The sequence below is a fragment of the Catharus ustulatus genome, chromosome 2 (assembly GCF_009819885.2).
Source record: "Catharus ustulatus isolate bCatUst1 chromosome 2, bCatUst1.pri.v2, whole genome shotgun sequence".
Lineage (NCBI taxonomy): Eukaryota > Metazoa > Chordata > Aves > Passeriformes > Turdidae > Catharus > Catharus ustulatus.
This window is the reverse complement of record NC_046222.1, coordinates 56,325,868-56,343,936: the sequence shown is the minus strand read 5'-3', so window position 1 is coordinate 56,343,936 and position 18,069 is coordinate 56,325,868. Positions and strand designations below refer to the sequence as shown.

Here is an 18,069-nt window from a genome sequence, read left to right as displayed (position 1 = left end):
TATATCACTAAATGTTTTAGATTCATGTAAGAAGTAAGTACCACTAACATAATTTTAAAATGTTTACACTACCTTTTAATTTACCACAAACACTTTGTGGTAAAGATTTCTGTAATTAAGGCAACAAATGCACTCATAATATTTCCCACTGGTGGGGAAACAATTTTGCTTTTACAGTACGATGTGCTCAGCAACCAACACCCTAGCCATTAGTTAATAATAGCTTGGCCATTCCCATTGCATTTTCTAAATAAAACTGGTTAAAGAAAGCACTATCTCTTAAGATGTACAGCCCAATTCTGTTATCCATACTTTAACCACTATGATTGACAGGAAGCGCAAATCACTGTTATTTCGACTAAGCTCTCCAAAGAAATAAAGCTCCTTCAATCAGTGTTTACCCAACAGACCACATTTCCTGTTTAAAGCCATCATAAATATAATAAAAAATAGACAGATGTAAAAAATTATGAAGCCATTATAAATAAACTCTTTGTTGGAAAGTTTCTCCCATCAATTACTATAGAGTTTAGCATGAAAAATAATGTTTCCAGTGATCTAAAGAAAACACCTGAAGTATTGTAGTACCTTGGGTGAACTGGCTGATGCTATGGTTGCCTTTCCCCAGGTGAATCAGGAAGCCATGGCGTGGACCCTCTGTGATTCTGATCTTAAGAGTAACATGTAAACTGTCCCTGTCTTCCACTCTGAGCACTTTGTTGGTAATCAGAAACCCGATGTGACCTGTGGCCAGAACACGGAGAGTCTGAGCACCCTTATTTATTACAACTTGAGGTACACTGTTGTCCACAGCCATTATTCGAATCTTCATAGTCTGAGGTTTCCTTGTTTCAAACACAGTGTTGGGGAAAACATAGAAATCAGTATGGGTCCCATCTGTAACAGTGAAAGAGAAACTGTCCTCAACTGATTCTGAGCCATCATGTTTGTAGCTGATTAGATTTTCATTCAGATCTTGTTTAGTGAAGGTGGTGACTGGTCTGGAGTTATTGAACATGATCTGGCCATGGACTGGTATTTGAGTGATGATAAATTTTAGCAGTGTGTCAGGTGTGTCTCTGTCTTCTGCAGTCAGTTCAAATGGGGTTATCAGTTTGTACTCGTTTTCACTCACCACCAGGTTATGGATTGTGACAACAGGTTTCTTATTGTCCACATCACTGATAGAAATTCTGAAAGTACGAAACACAGGGTTATAGCCATCAGTCACCTCAAACTCAAAGCTGTCCATTTTCACCTCGTCTTCTGAAGTGTGAATGTAATAGACTTTATTGCCTGCTAACAGGAGTTGAGTGAAAGTGGAGATGGGCACCCCAGGCTGATCTGTGCATTCAAGATGACCACGAACAGGTGGTCTAGTAATGGTGAAAACTAAGTTCTCATCTGGACTATTCAGGTCACTGGTACTAAGCAAATCAGTAGTAAGGGTTACCTTCCCTCCTTCCTTCAGAGAAACTCCTTTGCTGATGACATCTGGGAAGACAATATCAATGCTGCCTATTGTCACATAAAAGTAGCGGTCAATGAGAGGATTTATTCCATCTGTCACATCAAACTTGATAAGATCACGAACTCCTTGTTGACCAAAATGCACATACCGAATCAAATTTCTATCCACTTCATCCTGAGTGAAGTTCATTCCCAGGGTGATATTTTCAACTTCACTTGAAGGTTTTATTCTCTGTAAGAGGCCTTGTCCTGGCCCATAACTTACAATGTATGTCAAGGTTTTGTCTTCAGAATCAAGATCAGTAGCCTTCAATATTCTGTTATTAATAGTTCTAGTTTCCCCCATCTCAATCTCCAAACCATCATTGATGGCCATTCTGGGTGTCTCATCATCTACAGGAATAACCATGATGGGTACCATTTTCCTAATGGTGTGTCTACCATCTGTGAGTTGAACCTCAAAACTGTCTGCCCTTGTCTCAGAGTCATCATGTTCGTAGAGAATGTTGGAGCTCTCTGTTATCTGATCCAAGGTGAAGCTCTCCACTAGGACAGTTCCATTGACCAGCTGGTTCACAATGTGGCCATGCCTGGGTAGCCTGGTGATTGTGAACGTTAACTCATCCGCAGGGACATCTGCATCGACTGCATTGAGGATGGGGGTATCAATAACCAGGCTCATGCCTTCCATCACAACAAACTCTCGCAGAAAGATTTCAGGCTCTTCATCATTGATTGGCACAATAACAATGGGGAAGAAGTGCCTCTGGGAAAAGTTAATGCCATCAGAACAGCGCAAAGCAAATCTGTCTTCAACGGGCTCTACACCCTTATGTATACTCTGGACATAAAAAATGTGCCCTTGATGGAGGTCCTTCAAGGTAAAAGCACTTATAGCTACACCTGCCCTGGATTTTTCAGATCCTGGGGCAGGAGAGATGTTCTCTACATACCCAGATGCAGGCTGAGCAACAATTGTGCATAGTATATCATCACTAGGAGTATCCACATCTTCAGCCCTGAGATGAGCAAGAGTAATGACCCGTTTGTCACCTTCCGTCACCATGAACTGCTCCCCTACAAAAACCTCTGGAGCTTGACTGTCAACAGGAAGAATGGTCACCAAGACTGAAACTCCTTGAACAACATTGCCCCTGACACGCCACTTCTCTGAGAGGTCAGACAAGGTAAGGTTGAAAGCATCTTCCTTGGGCAGAAGGCCTATTTCACCACCAGTGTGAGTATATACCACAGCACCGTCCAGCAGATCTCTCTGGGAGAATCTCTCTGCAGGCACCCCTTGAACCAGGATACTCCCATGCTGAGGGGGATCCTCCACAATGAAGGTCAACATAAAGTCATCTGTATCCTCATCCGTGCCCTTAATGACATTAGCAGTGATTTCAGCAGCACCGTTCTCCAGCACGTCTAGGTAGGAACCCAGAGTGCCTGGGGGCAGTCGTAGTGTAGGAACCTCATCATCAACTGGGTGCACACTCATTTTTAGTGTGATGGGCACAAAATGAACCCCATCACTCACATCAAGCCTGCAGGTATCGCTGCTGGTCTCAGCTCCACTGTGCACATACACCACCCTCCCTTGTCTGATATCCTCCAGGCCAAAGACACCTCCAGGAACCAAACTGTACCCAGAGAGCTGCAACTGGCCATACCGAGGAGCCTGGGTCAGGATAAATCTGAGACGGGCAAGTTCAGTGTCCGTGTCACTGGCATCCAGCTCAGCTGGACTGAGGACATGGCTGCCTCCCTCAGGCAAAGTGAAGCCAGTATTAGTGATTTCAGGAGGTTGGTTATCCACAGGCTGCAGGTAGATGGTGAAAGTCCCTTTGGCTGCATTGCCAGCTGCATCTTGCACTTGATACTGAAACTGAATCAAATGAGGGGCCACGCCCAGCTCTTGCTGTGGGGGGCGGTAGGAGATCTTGTGGTGATTGATCTGGGCTTGGGTGAAGTGTGTAACTTCTACAGAGTGATCCTCAGTCAGCACCAGGGATCCAAGGCGCGCTCCAAAGGCATCAGGAGGGTGGTTGGAGTCCGTGTCAGTGGGGGGCTGGATTACCGTGTAGCGAAGTTCACGGTCCCCTGAGTCCTGGTCTGTGTAGCACAAGTGCTTCCTCCGCAGCGGGGTCACCTGCTGCTCTGCAACTACTAAATGCAGGCTGCTGCTGCTATGGAGCTCTGGCGCCAATCTGTCTACAGGATGTACCTTGATCACAAAAGTCTGCGGTCCAGAGCGGTTGGGTGGGTCATTGTCATCCTGGACTCTAAAGGTGAACTGGTCCAACACAACCCCAGGGCCAGGGCTGTGAGCCCCAAAGTGGTGGTAAAAGAGACGCCCTTCCACAATGTCCTGTTGCAGCCACTCTCTCACTGGCTTTTCATAGATGAGAGATTTCCCTGCTACACCTGGCACCTTCCTCCAAGAAAAGCCCTCCTCTTCTTCCTCCTCTTCCCAGCCGGGAGGTGGTTGTGCTTGACGGAGCAAGAGCTGCCCAGCCATGGGTCCAGACTCCACTGTGAAGAGCAGGATGGCATCCTGCGAGTCAATGTCAGTGGCACTAAGAGCACGGGTGGTGATGGGCACTGTTTCACCCTCAGCCATGGCAAGCCCCGTGTTAGCATTAAGTAGGGGTGGCTGGTCATCAGTGGGCACCAGGGTAATGGGGAAAAGGAACTCAACACGGTGGCGAGAGCCACCATCTTCCAGCCGCAGCACGAGGTTGTCACTGAGTGGAGACTCACTGCCGTCGTGCTGGTAAATGACTCGGCCTGCTGCCAGCTCTGCCACTGTGAAGTGTTTACGAGGGGCAGCAGGTCCTGGGGTGTCCTCCAGGAGAGTGAGGTGGCCATGCCTCAGCCCTGCCACCACACTCACCCGCACTTGCTCAAGGTCATCCTCGTCACTGACCACCAGGTTGGGGCTGGGACCTGGGCCTGAGAGAGGCCTTGACTGCCCCTCATAGAGCACGAGACCGGTGTTGCGGGTCACCACAGGGGCCAGGGTGTTCATGGGCTTCACCACAATCACGAAGGCAAAGGGCTCTGAGGCAGCACCCTCTGGGTCTAACACTTCCAGCTCAAGCTCAAAGAGCCGCTCCCGATCAGAGTCCTCCACGGGCGGCTGATAGGCAATGCGCAGCTCCCGCACATCCCGCTGGCTGAAAGAGGTGATGGGCAAGCTCCGGTCATCTGTGCTGACCATGTGGCCTTGGCCAGGACCAAAGGGAGAGGTGATGTTGAAGAGCAGTAGATCGGGTGGTGATTCTGCATCCTCAGCTGACAGCATGTCAGGTGTGAGGGCGGTGAGCACAAACTGGTCCACCTCCATCATTAGCATGGCCAAGAAGCTGGGTTTGGGGGCCACGTTCTCAGTGCCGGCGCGGATCCGCACCAGCACCTGGAAGTACTCGCGCTTGAGCAGCGCCCCGCCGCCCGCCGCCTCCCGCAGCTCGGCCACCAGCGGCACCAGGTCGCGGTTCGGGGAGCCGCCGGCGGCCGTGTGCCGGTAGCGCAGCCCCAGGCGCAGGAACTCCTCGCAGTCCCACATCACGGACGGCATCGGGCCGCCCCCTGCCGCTTCCCCGCTCCCGCCCGCTGCTGCTGGCGGGTGGTTGACGATCTCTCCGTAGCGGGGCAGCCCCGCCAGCAGCGGCAGCAGCCCCACCCGGCAGCGCTGCCGGCCCGGCTCGAAGGCGAACTCCAGGCTGCGGGCGTCCAGTGGGTTGCTGGTGCCCCGCAGGCGCTCCACGGTGAGGGGCAGGTTGCGGGTGACGATCTCCAGCTGGGTGAAGAGCACCTCCACCTCCAGCACCAGGGGCAGCACCAGGGCGCGGCTCGGCGAGTCGTAGCGCAGCTGCAGGCGGACGCGGTCCCGGGCGGGGCTGCGGCCGCCCAGGTGCGAGTACTGCACCTCGCGGGCTCCGAAGTCGCAGGGGAAGCGCCGGGGGCTCAGGCGGCCCGGGCGCTGCCACAGCGGGTCCTCGTCCAGCACGGTGAGGTGGCACCGGTCACCCGGCTGCACCTGCAGCACCAGGTCCCGCGTGGGGTCCAGCCAGGCGGAGCGGCCCAGGGGCACCCGCAGCCCGCGGTTCGCCACCACCACGGGGGCCGCCTCCGGCGACCACGGCGAGGAGACCGCGGCGCTGCTGCCCGGCGGCGGCTCCGCCGTCCCAGAACAAGCGCAGCCGGCCAGCATCAGGAGCAAGCCGGCCAGCAGCCGCCGCGGCCCGGCGGGGAGAGGCTGCATCGTCCTTGCTGGTGGAGCGAAGCGGGGGGGAACCTCCGGCAGCGGCCGAATCGCGGCCCCGGTTCTGCCGCCGGCGCGGCGCCGCTCGCTCCGCGCACACGCTGCGCTCTGAGCGCGCCGCGCTCCGCTCCGGAGGGGAGCCCCGCGGCCCGGCAAGCCCCGCCCCGCGCCTCCGAACGGCCAATGGGCACCCGCGGGGGAGAAGCCGCCATGCGCGATTGGACAGAGCTGCGTGCCAATCATGCAAGTTACGAGAGGGGCAGGGCTGCTTCTACCTCGTTCCCGCGGCTGCCCAACAGGTTGTGGGGGAGAAAGAGTGGGGAGACTGGCGGGATGAGCCCCGGGATGAGCCCTGTCGGTACGGGAGCGGGGATGCGGTGGGCACGGGCTACTCCGCTGTTGCCAGCCGGCGGCTGAGCTTCCCCGCTCCCGCCTGGCCCCACTCTGCGGGCACAACTGAGGCTGGGCTGTTCCCAGCTCGGGGTTTCCCTTCCCCGCGGGATGCCGGCGGTTCCGTCCGGATTCCAGCGGCGGCAGGAGCGGGCTGCCCGGGAGCCGGGGAGCGGGGGGCGACAGAAGTGTCCGGGGCAGAACGGGACGGGTCACACGAGGGCATCGGCCCGGGACTGCCGGCACCGCGGTTCTGTGCCACAAAGAGTTTTGGATAAATGTCTCGGGGGCAGAGCTCATCGGCTGGTACCAGATGGTGCCCAGGGTCACTCGGAGCCACAGCAGCGGGTGAATGAGAGCCTGGCGGTGCTTCTGCCACCTTGTGCCTGCAGTTAAAAGCACATTAGTGAGAGCCCGAACGTGGAGTTCCTCGCCTTTTAAAATTCCTGATAGCAGCCTCTGAGTTTCGCTTCAGCGTGTCCCACAGTTGCTAACACTCTTTCTTGTTTATGGAATGTGATTCGCACGCTGGTTTAGAGAAGATTTCTATCAAAGCGACACATTGAAGGCAGCTCAAGTCTGTTTCGATGTTTGTGTAACTTTTTTCCCCCCTTCTTTTAAAATGATCTTTTACAGTATCCTTTAGTGGTGGAGCAACATTATGGCACGTGATCTTGCTTTCTGTACGGCAAAACTCCAGTTTGGAATTTCTGTTTTGCAGTGTGGGCACAGTCTGCTACATTCACATTTAAGTCAATAATAATAATAAATAATTCAGTTTGGTTTGGGGGGGACATCAGTAGACATTTATATTCAGATCTACAACGCTGGATTATTATAATTTGTGATAAGTCTTTATATTTTATTACTGACATACCTGTGCAACTCTGCTGAAAGCTATTTTATTAAATAAACCTATGCAATAGACTTATGGACTTGGATGCTGCTGCAGGGGATAGTAATTCTAGTAGTTAGATATCTACCAAATGAAACAACACTAATACCATTTGTCTACCCTTATGAGGCATTCATCCTGGACTTCAGCAATGAATGTCTTATTTGTAGGATTCAAAGGAAGATATTTCAGTTGAGTCCTAGGCATCAATGGCCAAGGCACTCCAACTATCAAATTTTTGGGATATTTTGCTGGTTCTGAAAAAAAAGGAACAAAAATAGTGAAGAGATGGAGTTGCCCCATGTCTCATACAGCAATTTATTTTCAATGGATACAGGATCTGGTTCTTTGACCTCGGTTATCTCCATCACCCAATAGTAAATATCCATGTACAAACAGCAGAAGTCCTCTTTTTTTAAGAATTGCTGTCTTGTCAAACAAGTCAGTGAGGTCTTGTGCCACCGTCCAAGTACAAAGTTCAAGACTTGCTTTATTTCTTCTTTTCACAGAACAACATAAACAAAAACTCCAGATTATAGAATTGATGAGAATTTTGAAAATATTTTCTTGGCTTCTGCCAACATTTGTGTTCGAATTGTACCTGAAGAAAATTCTTCTTGACTAAATTTTGATCTAATAGCATAGATGTAAATCCAAACTGGTTTTCTACCAATTGTCCCTGAAGTTAGCATGGCAAATCAGGATTGGGCCCAATAACAAGTCCATTGATCTTTACAAATAAACTTTTAGTGAATAAAGTAATTTTTATTTGACATGGGGAAAAAATATATATCTTTGCATGAAAGCTTGCATTTTTGCTATATTAATAAACTTTATTTCCAAGTCTAAATAGAAACAGAAAAATTAAGGGCACAGAAAACCTCCTCATTTAACAGACCATTAGTAAAAAAATGTGTGCTCTGGAAATCTAGCAATGAATATTTCCTCTGAAATAAATTACCTGTGAGGTTCAGCAGGGTAAATCTATATTTTAAGACATTTGTTTATTTTAAAAAGACTGTAAATATTTTCTTATTTTAAATATAACCCTTTCTGGGTGCATCTGGCTTCTGCTTTTGATGATGGATCACAGATGTATATTCCTTACCTGAAACCTACACAATGCACAACCACATCTAAAACAAACATAAGTTTACTGCTCTCAGTCTTCATTCAAATGTATGGTTATCAAAGACTGCCCTCTGTTGATAAGGCATAATCTTAACTTCTGAACAGTAGCAATTCCTGATTTTTGTTATTTTGTTATTATATTACTTTTTGTAGCTGTTTTGTACTAAATTATGTAAACAATTCTAGATACTCTTCAAATAGATTAGTAATTATAAATGAAATAATTTTTGTTCTCAAATACTGATAAAGGAGGCAAAATATGACATACAAATATCAACATGTTTTAATATTTTCCAACAGTGTTAGCATTTCATTACTCTCAAGTGCAAAAAAGATTTTCCATCTCTTGCCAAACTATATTTACTATCTTGCTAAGTAAATTAGGAGACCAGGGGAAGAGAATGGAAACAGTAAGTGGAATTCCTGGGAGTATTTGGATACTTAATTTGTGGTATAAGTAATTTTGCTATTACAATTCAACTCTGAAGGCCGTGTAGAAGCAAGGATTACAGTATCTGCTGTGCCTCAGAGAAAATGTCCATCGTTCATAGTATGTCCAGTAATTTGGTGTTCAAAGACCAAGGGTCAAAACAGTCTGCTGAAACAGTAAGAATTTGAAAATTTTGAATCAGCCAGTGAGACTGTTTCAGTTGTCTATGTGTTGCTGTATTTAACCAACAACCTTTCTGTTGCTTCCATACTCTTTCTGTTTTCTTATTTCATTAATGAATTATTACACAAATTTTCATGCATAGGTTTTTGCCTGGTATATGCAAGAGTGTTGCTAAGCTGTAACTTTCAGTCATCCTTTTTGTGCCAGGTATCTCTAGAGGCAGATAGCTGTCTCAAGAGTCCTCCCTGGAACATCTTCTCTACCTTCACATTCTGTAAATGGGGCATGTCTTGAACCTGTTCTCCATGTCTTTCATGACTTCTGTTTCAGTCCAATTATCTGTTGCCATGCAGGCAGAGATGTTCGTGAGAAGTCCAGCACCACTAAAGGTGGCATCTGTAGTTTATTTCCCATTGCCTTGTGCTGTGAAGAAATGTAACTGGTTTCTGTCAGAATAAGGTTGCATTCCTTGACTAGTGAAACTTACACAGTCTGTTCTCAAAATTGTTTTGGGTTGATGCTGGGATGGATATAATGCTGATTCATACATTTCATGTACTTACAGGAAATGTGACCACATGAGCTAACCAACATTTACTCCAAAACCCCATCCAAAATCACCCTCCATCTTTCTAAAGTTCTTCTTAGATTTTGTCATATTAGCTTGTGGTGTTTCTTCTGCTGCTGTCCCAGTAATTGTTTTCACCTGTCTGGCTCTGCCCACCCTCCATGTTACTATTTCTACTTCAGCCTCGGCTCTTTGAAAACCTACTTTTCAAGTCAAACTTCTTCAAGCTCCTTCCCACTTTAGATCTCATCAGAAGCAATGTGTTTTCCTTTATTTTGTTTTCCTCTGCCTTTTGATCACTCTTACTCTATTTATTTCAAAGCCAAAATACAACTTCTTGATCTATTAACAAAGGGAAAATAGTAATTTACTAGACTAAATAAGTTGTTCCATCAAGCTGCTTTGCCTATAGTTTATGTCTTCTGTTTGGACTCTGAAGATTATTTACTGTGATTACGGAATGTATAACGTTATTTTTAAATGTACGGTGACACACACATTCATGTTTTTTGATGTGCAGTCAGCACAATAATAAAAAACACCACTATAAGCAACATAGCTGTTTCCAAAAATTATTTAAGGACCTCAAGACCTACAGTCTCTCTCAGATTGCTCTTGGGTAAAATTGGTGAGGGGTTGGAAATGTTGACTGGAAGTGACCAAGTACTGTCACCATCGACACTGACAATTTAATATCAAAGTACAATCCAGAATAGGTACTTTTTCTGTGGTTATGTATAATGTTAGATATCTTTATATAAATTATGATTATGACTGAAATTGTATATCAGCAAGGAATTATTGGTAAGACATTTCATTCTAGCATAGATATTAAGGGAGTTGAGGTGAAGCTTTTTGGAGTACAAACTGACTACAGTTTAATATCTTTGGTAGTGGCAATATTCAGTTTAGTGTTCAGTTTATGATTTTAGGGTTACCCCCCTATAATAAGCAAGGGAAGACTTGCACATAAAAGTAATACCATTTAACAGATTTAACAGAACATTCTGTGCCAGAAATAGAAAAGCCTGTGACCACATAAGCCTGTCATATCTTCTGGCCTGCCCAAGAAACAGAGCATTAAGGATGTTTCCCCCAAATTAACTTTCTTATGGTAAATCTGTGAAGTAGTTTGAGAGAAGCTTGGCAGTTCCTGTAGAATGAAGCTGTGCATGCTGAAATTTAATTCAGATGATCTTCCTCCATCATGGATTCCTATGGTTATCGTTAACCATTTTCTGTATGTTTTGTGTTTTGCTGAAAAACCGGTGGTGAGGGGAGACTGTATTCTACCAAGTAATCACCTCGTGTTAATGTGGTTCATTCGAAGAGTCAATCAATTTTTTTTCTTTAGAGCACTGTTCTCAGTGGTTGTGAGGCTTTTATAACATAAGCATGATGTGTTATCAAAACAATTGCAACAATATCTAGATGAATGTTACTATCTTACACATATATTTGGGATGCCTGCTGTTTTTATGGAAGGAGGTTTATTTGTCTGTGAGTTAATTGATGAAAGTAGTGCAGTAATTCTGCAGCTGACAGAGGATTATATTTAGTAAAAATATTTAAAATTATTTTAATTTGTCTGAGCCAAGATGTTGATTTTTGCCTATTAATAGAACTCTTTTCTATCAACTAAATATTTTTATACACACCTATGCTATAAACATGACATACTGGACATTTTATATAGTATGCAGTCATGTTCCACAACAAAGACTGTTAAACTAGGTCCAGAACTTCAGTCAAACAAGCTGTCAAGTATCCCCGAATTGAATGCTTTTAATAATTCAGGATGCTATGGTATTTGTTACAAAATGTAACAAAACTCTTTTGAAGAATGATCCTGCCATCTCTGAGTTGACCTTGGATAACTATTAAAATTGCATATCAAAGGCTGATGAAACTGCAGTTTAATCGCTTAGGATTCCCTTTGCTGTGATTTTTTCTGTCCAGATTTATAAAAGAAATTTTACCTAATCTTTGTAGCTTTGGTTGTCATAACAAAACCACCCCACACAGGCAGTTTCATCGTATTATAGTTCAAACAGTATGCCTGCCATATATACATTTTACTGTGACTATAAACTACTGCTCTTTATGTTAGACAGCCACAGGCTGGAAAGTAAATGAGAACTAAGCCTTAAGATTGTGAAGAGAACAAGAACCAGCATCCCTCCTCCCTCTTCATATCCAGGTAGTGATATCAACCACTTACTATGTTTCCTTTCTCCATACAGATTTCCCCAAGTTAGCCAATGTTAACTTTACTCACATTTTGCACACAACTGGAATAAATACATCTTAAACTTTTGGGTCTAATACTGTGACTTCCATTCAAATAAGCCTCATATTGTCTTCAGTGAGTTTTGGCTAGGTAGGAATCACAGATTAAAATACGATGAGGATTTTATTAAGTCATATAGATGTAGGTGTCTGTTCACCTGGAAACCTATTAAAATTGGCATTTTCGTAATGTTGCAAGTTGATTTCCAGACTTTTCTGTAAAACTGTTTCAAACCAGTTTTCCAGGACTTTCAAATTAACCATCAATTAGTGCCAACACATACGATGAAATAGGAGCTATTCTGGAGTAACAGATTTGAACCACTAGATCAAACTAGTTTTGCCTTGCTAGGATTGCAGCAGTTCATCACAGAAAAAACAGTGGTTAGCAAGTAAGAATCCCAATGTCGGGTTACATTGCATTTTAGAGAAAAGATTTTTGAATGTGTGGTAAGTACTTAGTGCCTAACTTCGAGCAACACAGACATTAACTGGAAGCAAAGAAAGCTGGGATTTGTGTTTGGAGAAAGATACTTGCAGCACCACTGAGGTACAGGTCTCTCAGAGAAAGAGCTCACCACAGAAGCGGGAACATGTAACTGGCTGCCCTTAAGCAGAACCCTAACAACCCAAACACTTGGGCACTTCAGTTCCAGATTTCCCATCTCAGTTATGTATGTGTTGAGTGTGAGAGGCAGAATATGGCTGCCGAAGCTGAATGATCCTTTTATAAATGCCCCTTTTTAAACTTAAATTTTGTAGTTAAATGAGTTTATAGCATTTTAGTAAGGAGACAATCTTCCAAATGTGTGTTTAATAAGCATATATGCAATGTGTTATTCCTCACTCTTTTGGACATAGAAAGACTACATACAGGCCATTCTTGATGTCTGTCTTAGACCTTGCACCTCCCTTCCTCTATTCATAGTAGGTTGAACCAGGTCCATCAACGCTGATAAGAAGAGATTTGAATCACTTATTGCTGCTTTGATACTAGAAATTTAAAAAATTTTGACAACTGTCAGACACTACCACTCCTATAAGTGAAGCAAGTTGGGGATTAGAGGCGTCTCATTCTGTGAAATATGTTTGAAAAGTGCTCATGTCCTTCCATCCCTGCTATGGAAAAGCTTACATTCCTGGCTTAGACTAGGTGCTTAAATCCTAAACTTGCAAAATTAAATGTGATAAAGGCCACTCCACATTACGAGAGATTCAGAAGCTCTAATCCTGTTGCCTCCAGGACTTCTATTTTTAAAATATTTTTTTAAAAATTTAAAAAATATTTTTGGCTGCACTTCCAGAAGTTCTCCCACTCCATATGTACTCATATTCCTGGAGAGGCCGGATCTGAAGTATCCTCAGGCTAGCTTCAGATGCAGCTCTCTTTAATGCTCTGATATGGAGTGGAATCCAAAGCCCAGGTGTTTTAGCATGTTCAGAGGTGCTGTGACCTTTGAGATTTCTGTAACAAACTGATTTGTTTACAAGAAAGCAAAAATAGTTAACTGTCAGTTTCAAAACATTGCCCACCATTCTGATGTCTCTGTATAACACAACTTGGTAAACCAAATTAACCCCTGGCAAGTGCAATGGGAACATATTTAGCCAAATGGCCAAAATAGAGACAGCAAGTAAAATTTTGCAGTAAGAGTTTCTGGATGTGCTTAATGACTGAATACACAACACATTCAGTTGCTTTTGCCAGTTTTAAAAACAGTTAGCTATAAAACTTCTTTTCTTTTAAAAAAAGCTTGATTAGCAAACATATATTCACCAAATAATGAGGGTCAGAGGCCACCAGTATCTGACCCACCATAAACCTTACTCTTGCTGTAACATGTAAACCTGCAGCTAAACAGGTAAACCAAGATTCCCAGCAGAGGCTACACAGCAGCACTGCCAATTGCCTTAGACAGCTAAATAAGTATTTGCAGTCAGATAACCTTAGTATTTGCAGTGTTTAGGCTATTTTCACCCATATTCGGGGAAGTAAAATTGGCAGCTTTATTAAAAAACTCTCAGCTGGAAGGTGAAGTGTACGTGATTGGAACACATGCTAGATCCAGTGTTCACAGAATATGTTTGAACTGCATTGCCATCAGGCCTTTTATACTCACTGTATCTCTGTAAATAGTGCTGGGACTTTATGGGAGATATGTGCCCGACATACAGCCTTGTGATTGCCCTGCACCCAAACAAGCACCTTTGTAACCATTGCCTGACATGGCAGTTTTCCTCATTCCTTTTTAAGCCCTTGGTCTTTAGTATTGAGTACTTAGGCTTTAAGAAATCACTTTTTTTTCCCCCCCAAATGTTCTGTGCCCATTATTGATTAAATCCCACATTGAAGGTCCAAATCAGCACTAAATACATAATACATATCCATAGGAGAATTCTCCCTCCCCGGGGTTTCTTATCTATGAAAGCATTTGAATTAACCAAAAGTCTCACTAAGCAAGTCACCATTTCTCTGTGCAGTGTTCCAGGCCGTTCATTTATGTAAAAAACTTAATCACTGTAATTTATACCTTTCATAATATGTGTAGGTTTAGATTTGCTTTTCTGCCCCTTACTGTAGAGTGGTAAGAAGTCAGTAATGAATACAACACAATGTTGCCCTAAGCAGTCATTCCAAGTTCAGAACCCACTTAAATGCCTCAGAAAGTTTACATTGTTTTGTCTAATAAAGTATTTTGGACTTGTGGAAGTTAAATTTCTTCCATCACTTAAAGTTAAATTTCTTCTTTCATTTAAATTTCTCAAGTCTGTAACTGGTGATTTTCTTACATATCTGTTTTTCCATAACTACACCAGGACTTCTCAGTGATGAAGTTTTCACCAGAGAAGCAAATGTTTCTTTCTCAGACCTTCAACCAGGCAGACCAGAATATTGTAAAGCAACAGAAGCCGTAACTAAAATAAATGGTCTGAAAGAAAATGAAGGAATGTACGGTATCTGCTGAAAAAAACCCCAAAACATATACACAACTGAATCCCTACAGATCTCTACAAAATAAAGTGTCAATGATCATAGACCATCTACTGTGATTTCGTTGTTGTTGCTGGGTTTATGTAAAATATCTGAATAAGATAGTGCATGGTTTGCCATGAAGATTTTGAGTGTTTATTGTCTGTTAGTTTTAAGGAAGAGGTAAAACAGTTGGTATGTACAAATAAACTAGTGATTAGCACATTCTCCAGAAATACTGGAGGTCAATTTTAGACTTCTGACTATCAAAGAGGACTTAAAATGTCCCTCCCAATTTTCTGAACTTACAGCTATGGAAGAGTTTTGAGATCTGTCCTTCCCAGTGAAACTGGACTAGCAGAGAAAAGAAAGTAAGGGCCAGTACTGTCCAATCTAATGACTGAAGACTCCACTCCCTTACCTCAGCCCTGAAAATTAGATGCAGGAAAGGAAGGATAAATATTCTTTGGAGCTTTGCTGTGTACTTCACAAAAAACATCAATCCCCTTCAAATGAGTGAACTCCCCCAGGAGAGCTGGGAGTTTGGATGAATGGAAACATCTCATTATACCTGGCTGCAGATGCCTACAGTGAAGGTTCTTCTGTGTCATCACTCCAGGGTCCTTTTGTTATCAGTGGAAAGAAATGCTGCTTTAATTTGCAATTCATCTGAACTACCTTGGGTATCTACTTTAGAATAAGATGAATAATGCTCTGAAAGCATCTCTGTCTCCATTTACTACAAGAAAAGCCTGGGTGAGTAGGTCAGGTGCAGTACAGGAATGAAGATAGACAGACACTTCTAAAGAGCATCCTCTCTATCCTGAAAATGGGAACATTGGAGACATGAGACTGAATTGCCCTTTGTCAGTGCTGAGCAATATACAACAGGGAACCTGAAAGCATCACTTATATCAGAGGCCTAATGCTTACATTATTAATAATTTCTCCTATGTGCTACAAAGTATAATAATAGCACTTAATCTTTGAAGAGGACAATGTGTTAGAAATTCTGAAATGCCTGAAATTACAGTAGTTGAAATGCTTATTTCTAAAGAGAAGGAAATTTTTTTTTACAGTAATTAATGAAGCACATTGGAAGACAGTGCACTTCATGTTGTTTTTCCCGACTTTGGAGTTTTTGCAGCACTCATGGTTAGGTGCTACACCATATCTATACTTTTGCCCATTATTCAGAAAAATTTCCTATAAACTATACTTGATATGGAATGAGAAAGTCTACTGTACCAACACAGATCTTGTAATAAATACTTTTCCAAGATGTGTATGCATATGAATATCATGTGTATACATACTTTGAATTAAGTTGAAGCCTTGCTATATTTTGCAGGAATATTTCACAGGATAAAATGCTCAATGGCAGACAGCCATGGGCACTTAAAGCATTTCTTTTTTTTTTTTTGTAAATATGTGGTAAAATTGCACTGCACCTTTTCTAAACACTTGAAATACAGTTTCTAACATAGAGAACTTCAATAGTTTAAATGTTATGTAGAACATTTACATGAATCTCTCTAAAGGAATAGATCTTTGTAGTAAAATTTTTTTAATGTTATAACTTCTTTGGAAGAAGCTATTTAAAAAACACTGAAGCTTAGAACCTATGATGTAGGTCTCTTCCCATGCCAGGTGACTGTGGATGTGAGGTGACCTTGGGAGCACCCATTTCAAGGTCTGGCAACAGTCCAAAATATGCTTAAATTAATTGTTGAAATGGTGTTCAATCTGACATCAGTCTATCAGGGAATTTCCCTGTTTCTGACACAACAGCTAAGGAAAACCAGTGGGTCATAATTTCTTTGATATATTCTGTAGAAATATCATCATATGGGTAGCTTGCTGCCAGGTATAACTCTGCTGGGTAGATTATCATGTACACCTGGAAATGTTATGACATCTCTCTCTTTTTTTTTTTAATATTATTATTTTTTTATTCAGGATGCAGTGATAATTTTGGGCTTGGTCTGTGATCTAAAGCAGTCCTTAGGACCTCGGTTTCCATAGAAATAAATGAAGTTTAAGCTTGTAAATACATCCATGGATTCAGTCTTTCATCCTCATATTTTTCCAGTGCCTAATCTTGTGAAGAGCCCAGCAGCCTACTTATCAGGAAAGAATCAGAAAACTGTAGGAAAAAGTAGGACTAAAAAGGATGTCAGGTGGTCAAGTAGTCCACCTTCCTGCCTTAGGGTAGGATTAACTCAACCTAGACCAAATACCTATTTGTCTGATCCAACAAAGCAGATTGCCTGGGGAGGCCATGCAATCTCTGCTAGTCAATCATAAATAGAGACAGTGCAGGTCAAAACCTCTCTCGCTCTGCCTTGGAGCAGCCACACACATGTGGTGCACTGAAGGAAGGACAAGTTAAATCCCAGAAGATCTTTAATGATACAGTCTAAAGGCTGAGATGTCAGTTAAACTCTTTGATGGGAGCAGGTCCACCTGACATGCACAGGAGACACTGCAGCAATTCAGAAGGCTGTCTGTGCCAAAACGTGTATTTCTACCATGCAAGCTTAAAGAACATTTATTTACACAAAAGACAAACAAAACAAAACAAACAAAACCAATGATATTTTCCATAACTCCTTTTTAAAATAGTCAATCCATCTGAATATAAGGGTGTTAATGGAACATGTGCTGCTTTGGGAGTGGCTTCTTCTGTAATGTTCTGGCTTTGTATATGTCCATGAAGGATCAATATTGCTCTCTAACACTTTGTGTTAGTAGCTCTGGTATTATTTGTTTAAAGAGAATGTAATTTTATTTTGCAGAAATGACAACACTCTACTTGAAGGTGTCTTAGTTTCACCCTGTTTAAGTGTTTTGGCATTGGTGTTAAGGGGCTCTGATGGGAATAATGAGAATACCTCTGTGTTACCACTAGCTGAACTTTTTTGCTGTTATTATTTAATTACTGTTTCTAGTTATTGGTGCATTTTCCCAGTTGCTCCATTTCAGACCTACTTCCTTTGCTTTCCAAACAGGGCTAACAGGAATTTCTGTTTCTGTTTAGAAGTGTGCTCCTTGAGTGGTTGTAGGTAGGTCCTTGTACTAAAATAAGGGCTTTGGCACAGGGAAAAAACCTAAGTAAGTGGTAAAATACAGGATCTGAAATAAAAATGAAATAGAACACACAAGAAATGAAGCCTGTTTTATATGAAACATGACTTTTATATGCAGTAGAGATACAGGACACACTACACACATGAAGTTATATTCATTAGCAAGCAGAGTTTTCTTATTTTTTCCTTCAAATTCTAAATGCATTTCTTTCCCACTGAAAACACAACCCTAGAGACAGAAGAGTAAACAAAGGTTTCCTAATCTTGCTAAGATTCAGTGCAAATATGTGGTTCAAGCTGTATTCCAGAAGTGCTGTCTAAGGTTCTTAGATGCATATCTTGGCACTCATGTTAAACTCTTGCATTACAGGCCACCTAAACGATGA

At 43.1% G+C, this 18,069-nt stretch overlaps 1 protein-coding gene across 1 annotated transcript in view; it reads right to left on the bottom strand.

Moving 5' to 3' along the window:
* The window catches only part of FREM2 (FRAS1 related extracellular matrix 2), a 122,098-nt gene extending 116,361 nt beyond the window's left edge, over nt 1-5,737 (bottom strand). The window contains exon 1 of the mRNA XM_033053389.1: nt 589-5,737. Coding sequence (XP_032909280.1) covers nt 589-5,737 — 5,149 coding nt within the window. The remainder of the gene's footprint in view (nt 1-588) is intronic.
* Nucleotides 5,738-18,069: the final 12,332 nt, after the last annotated feature.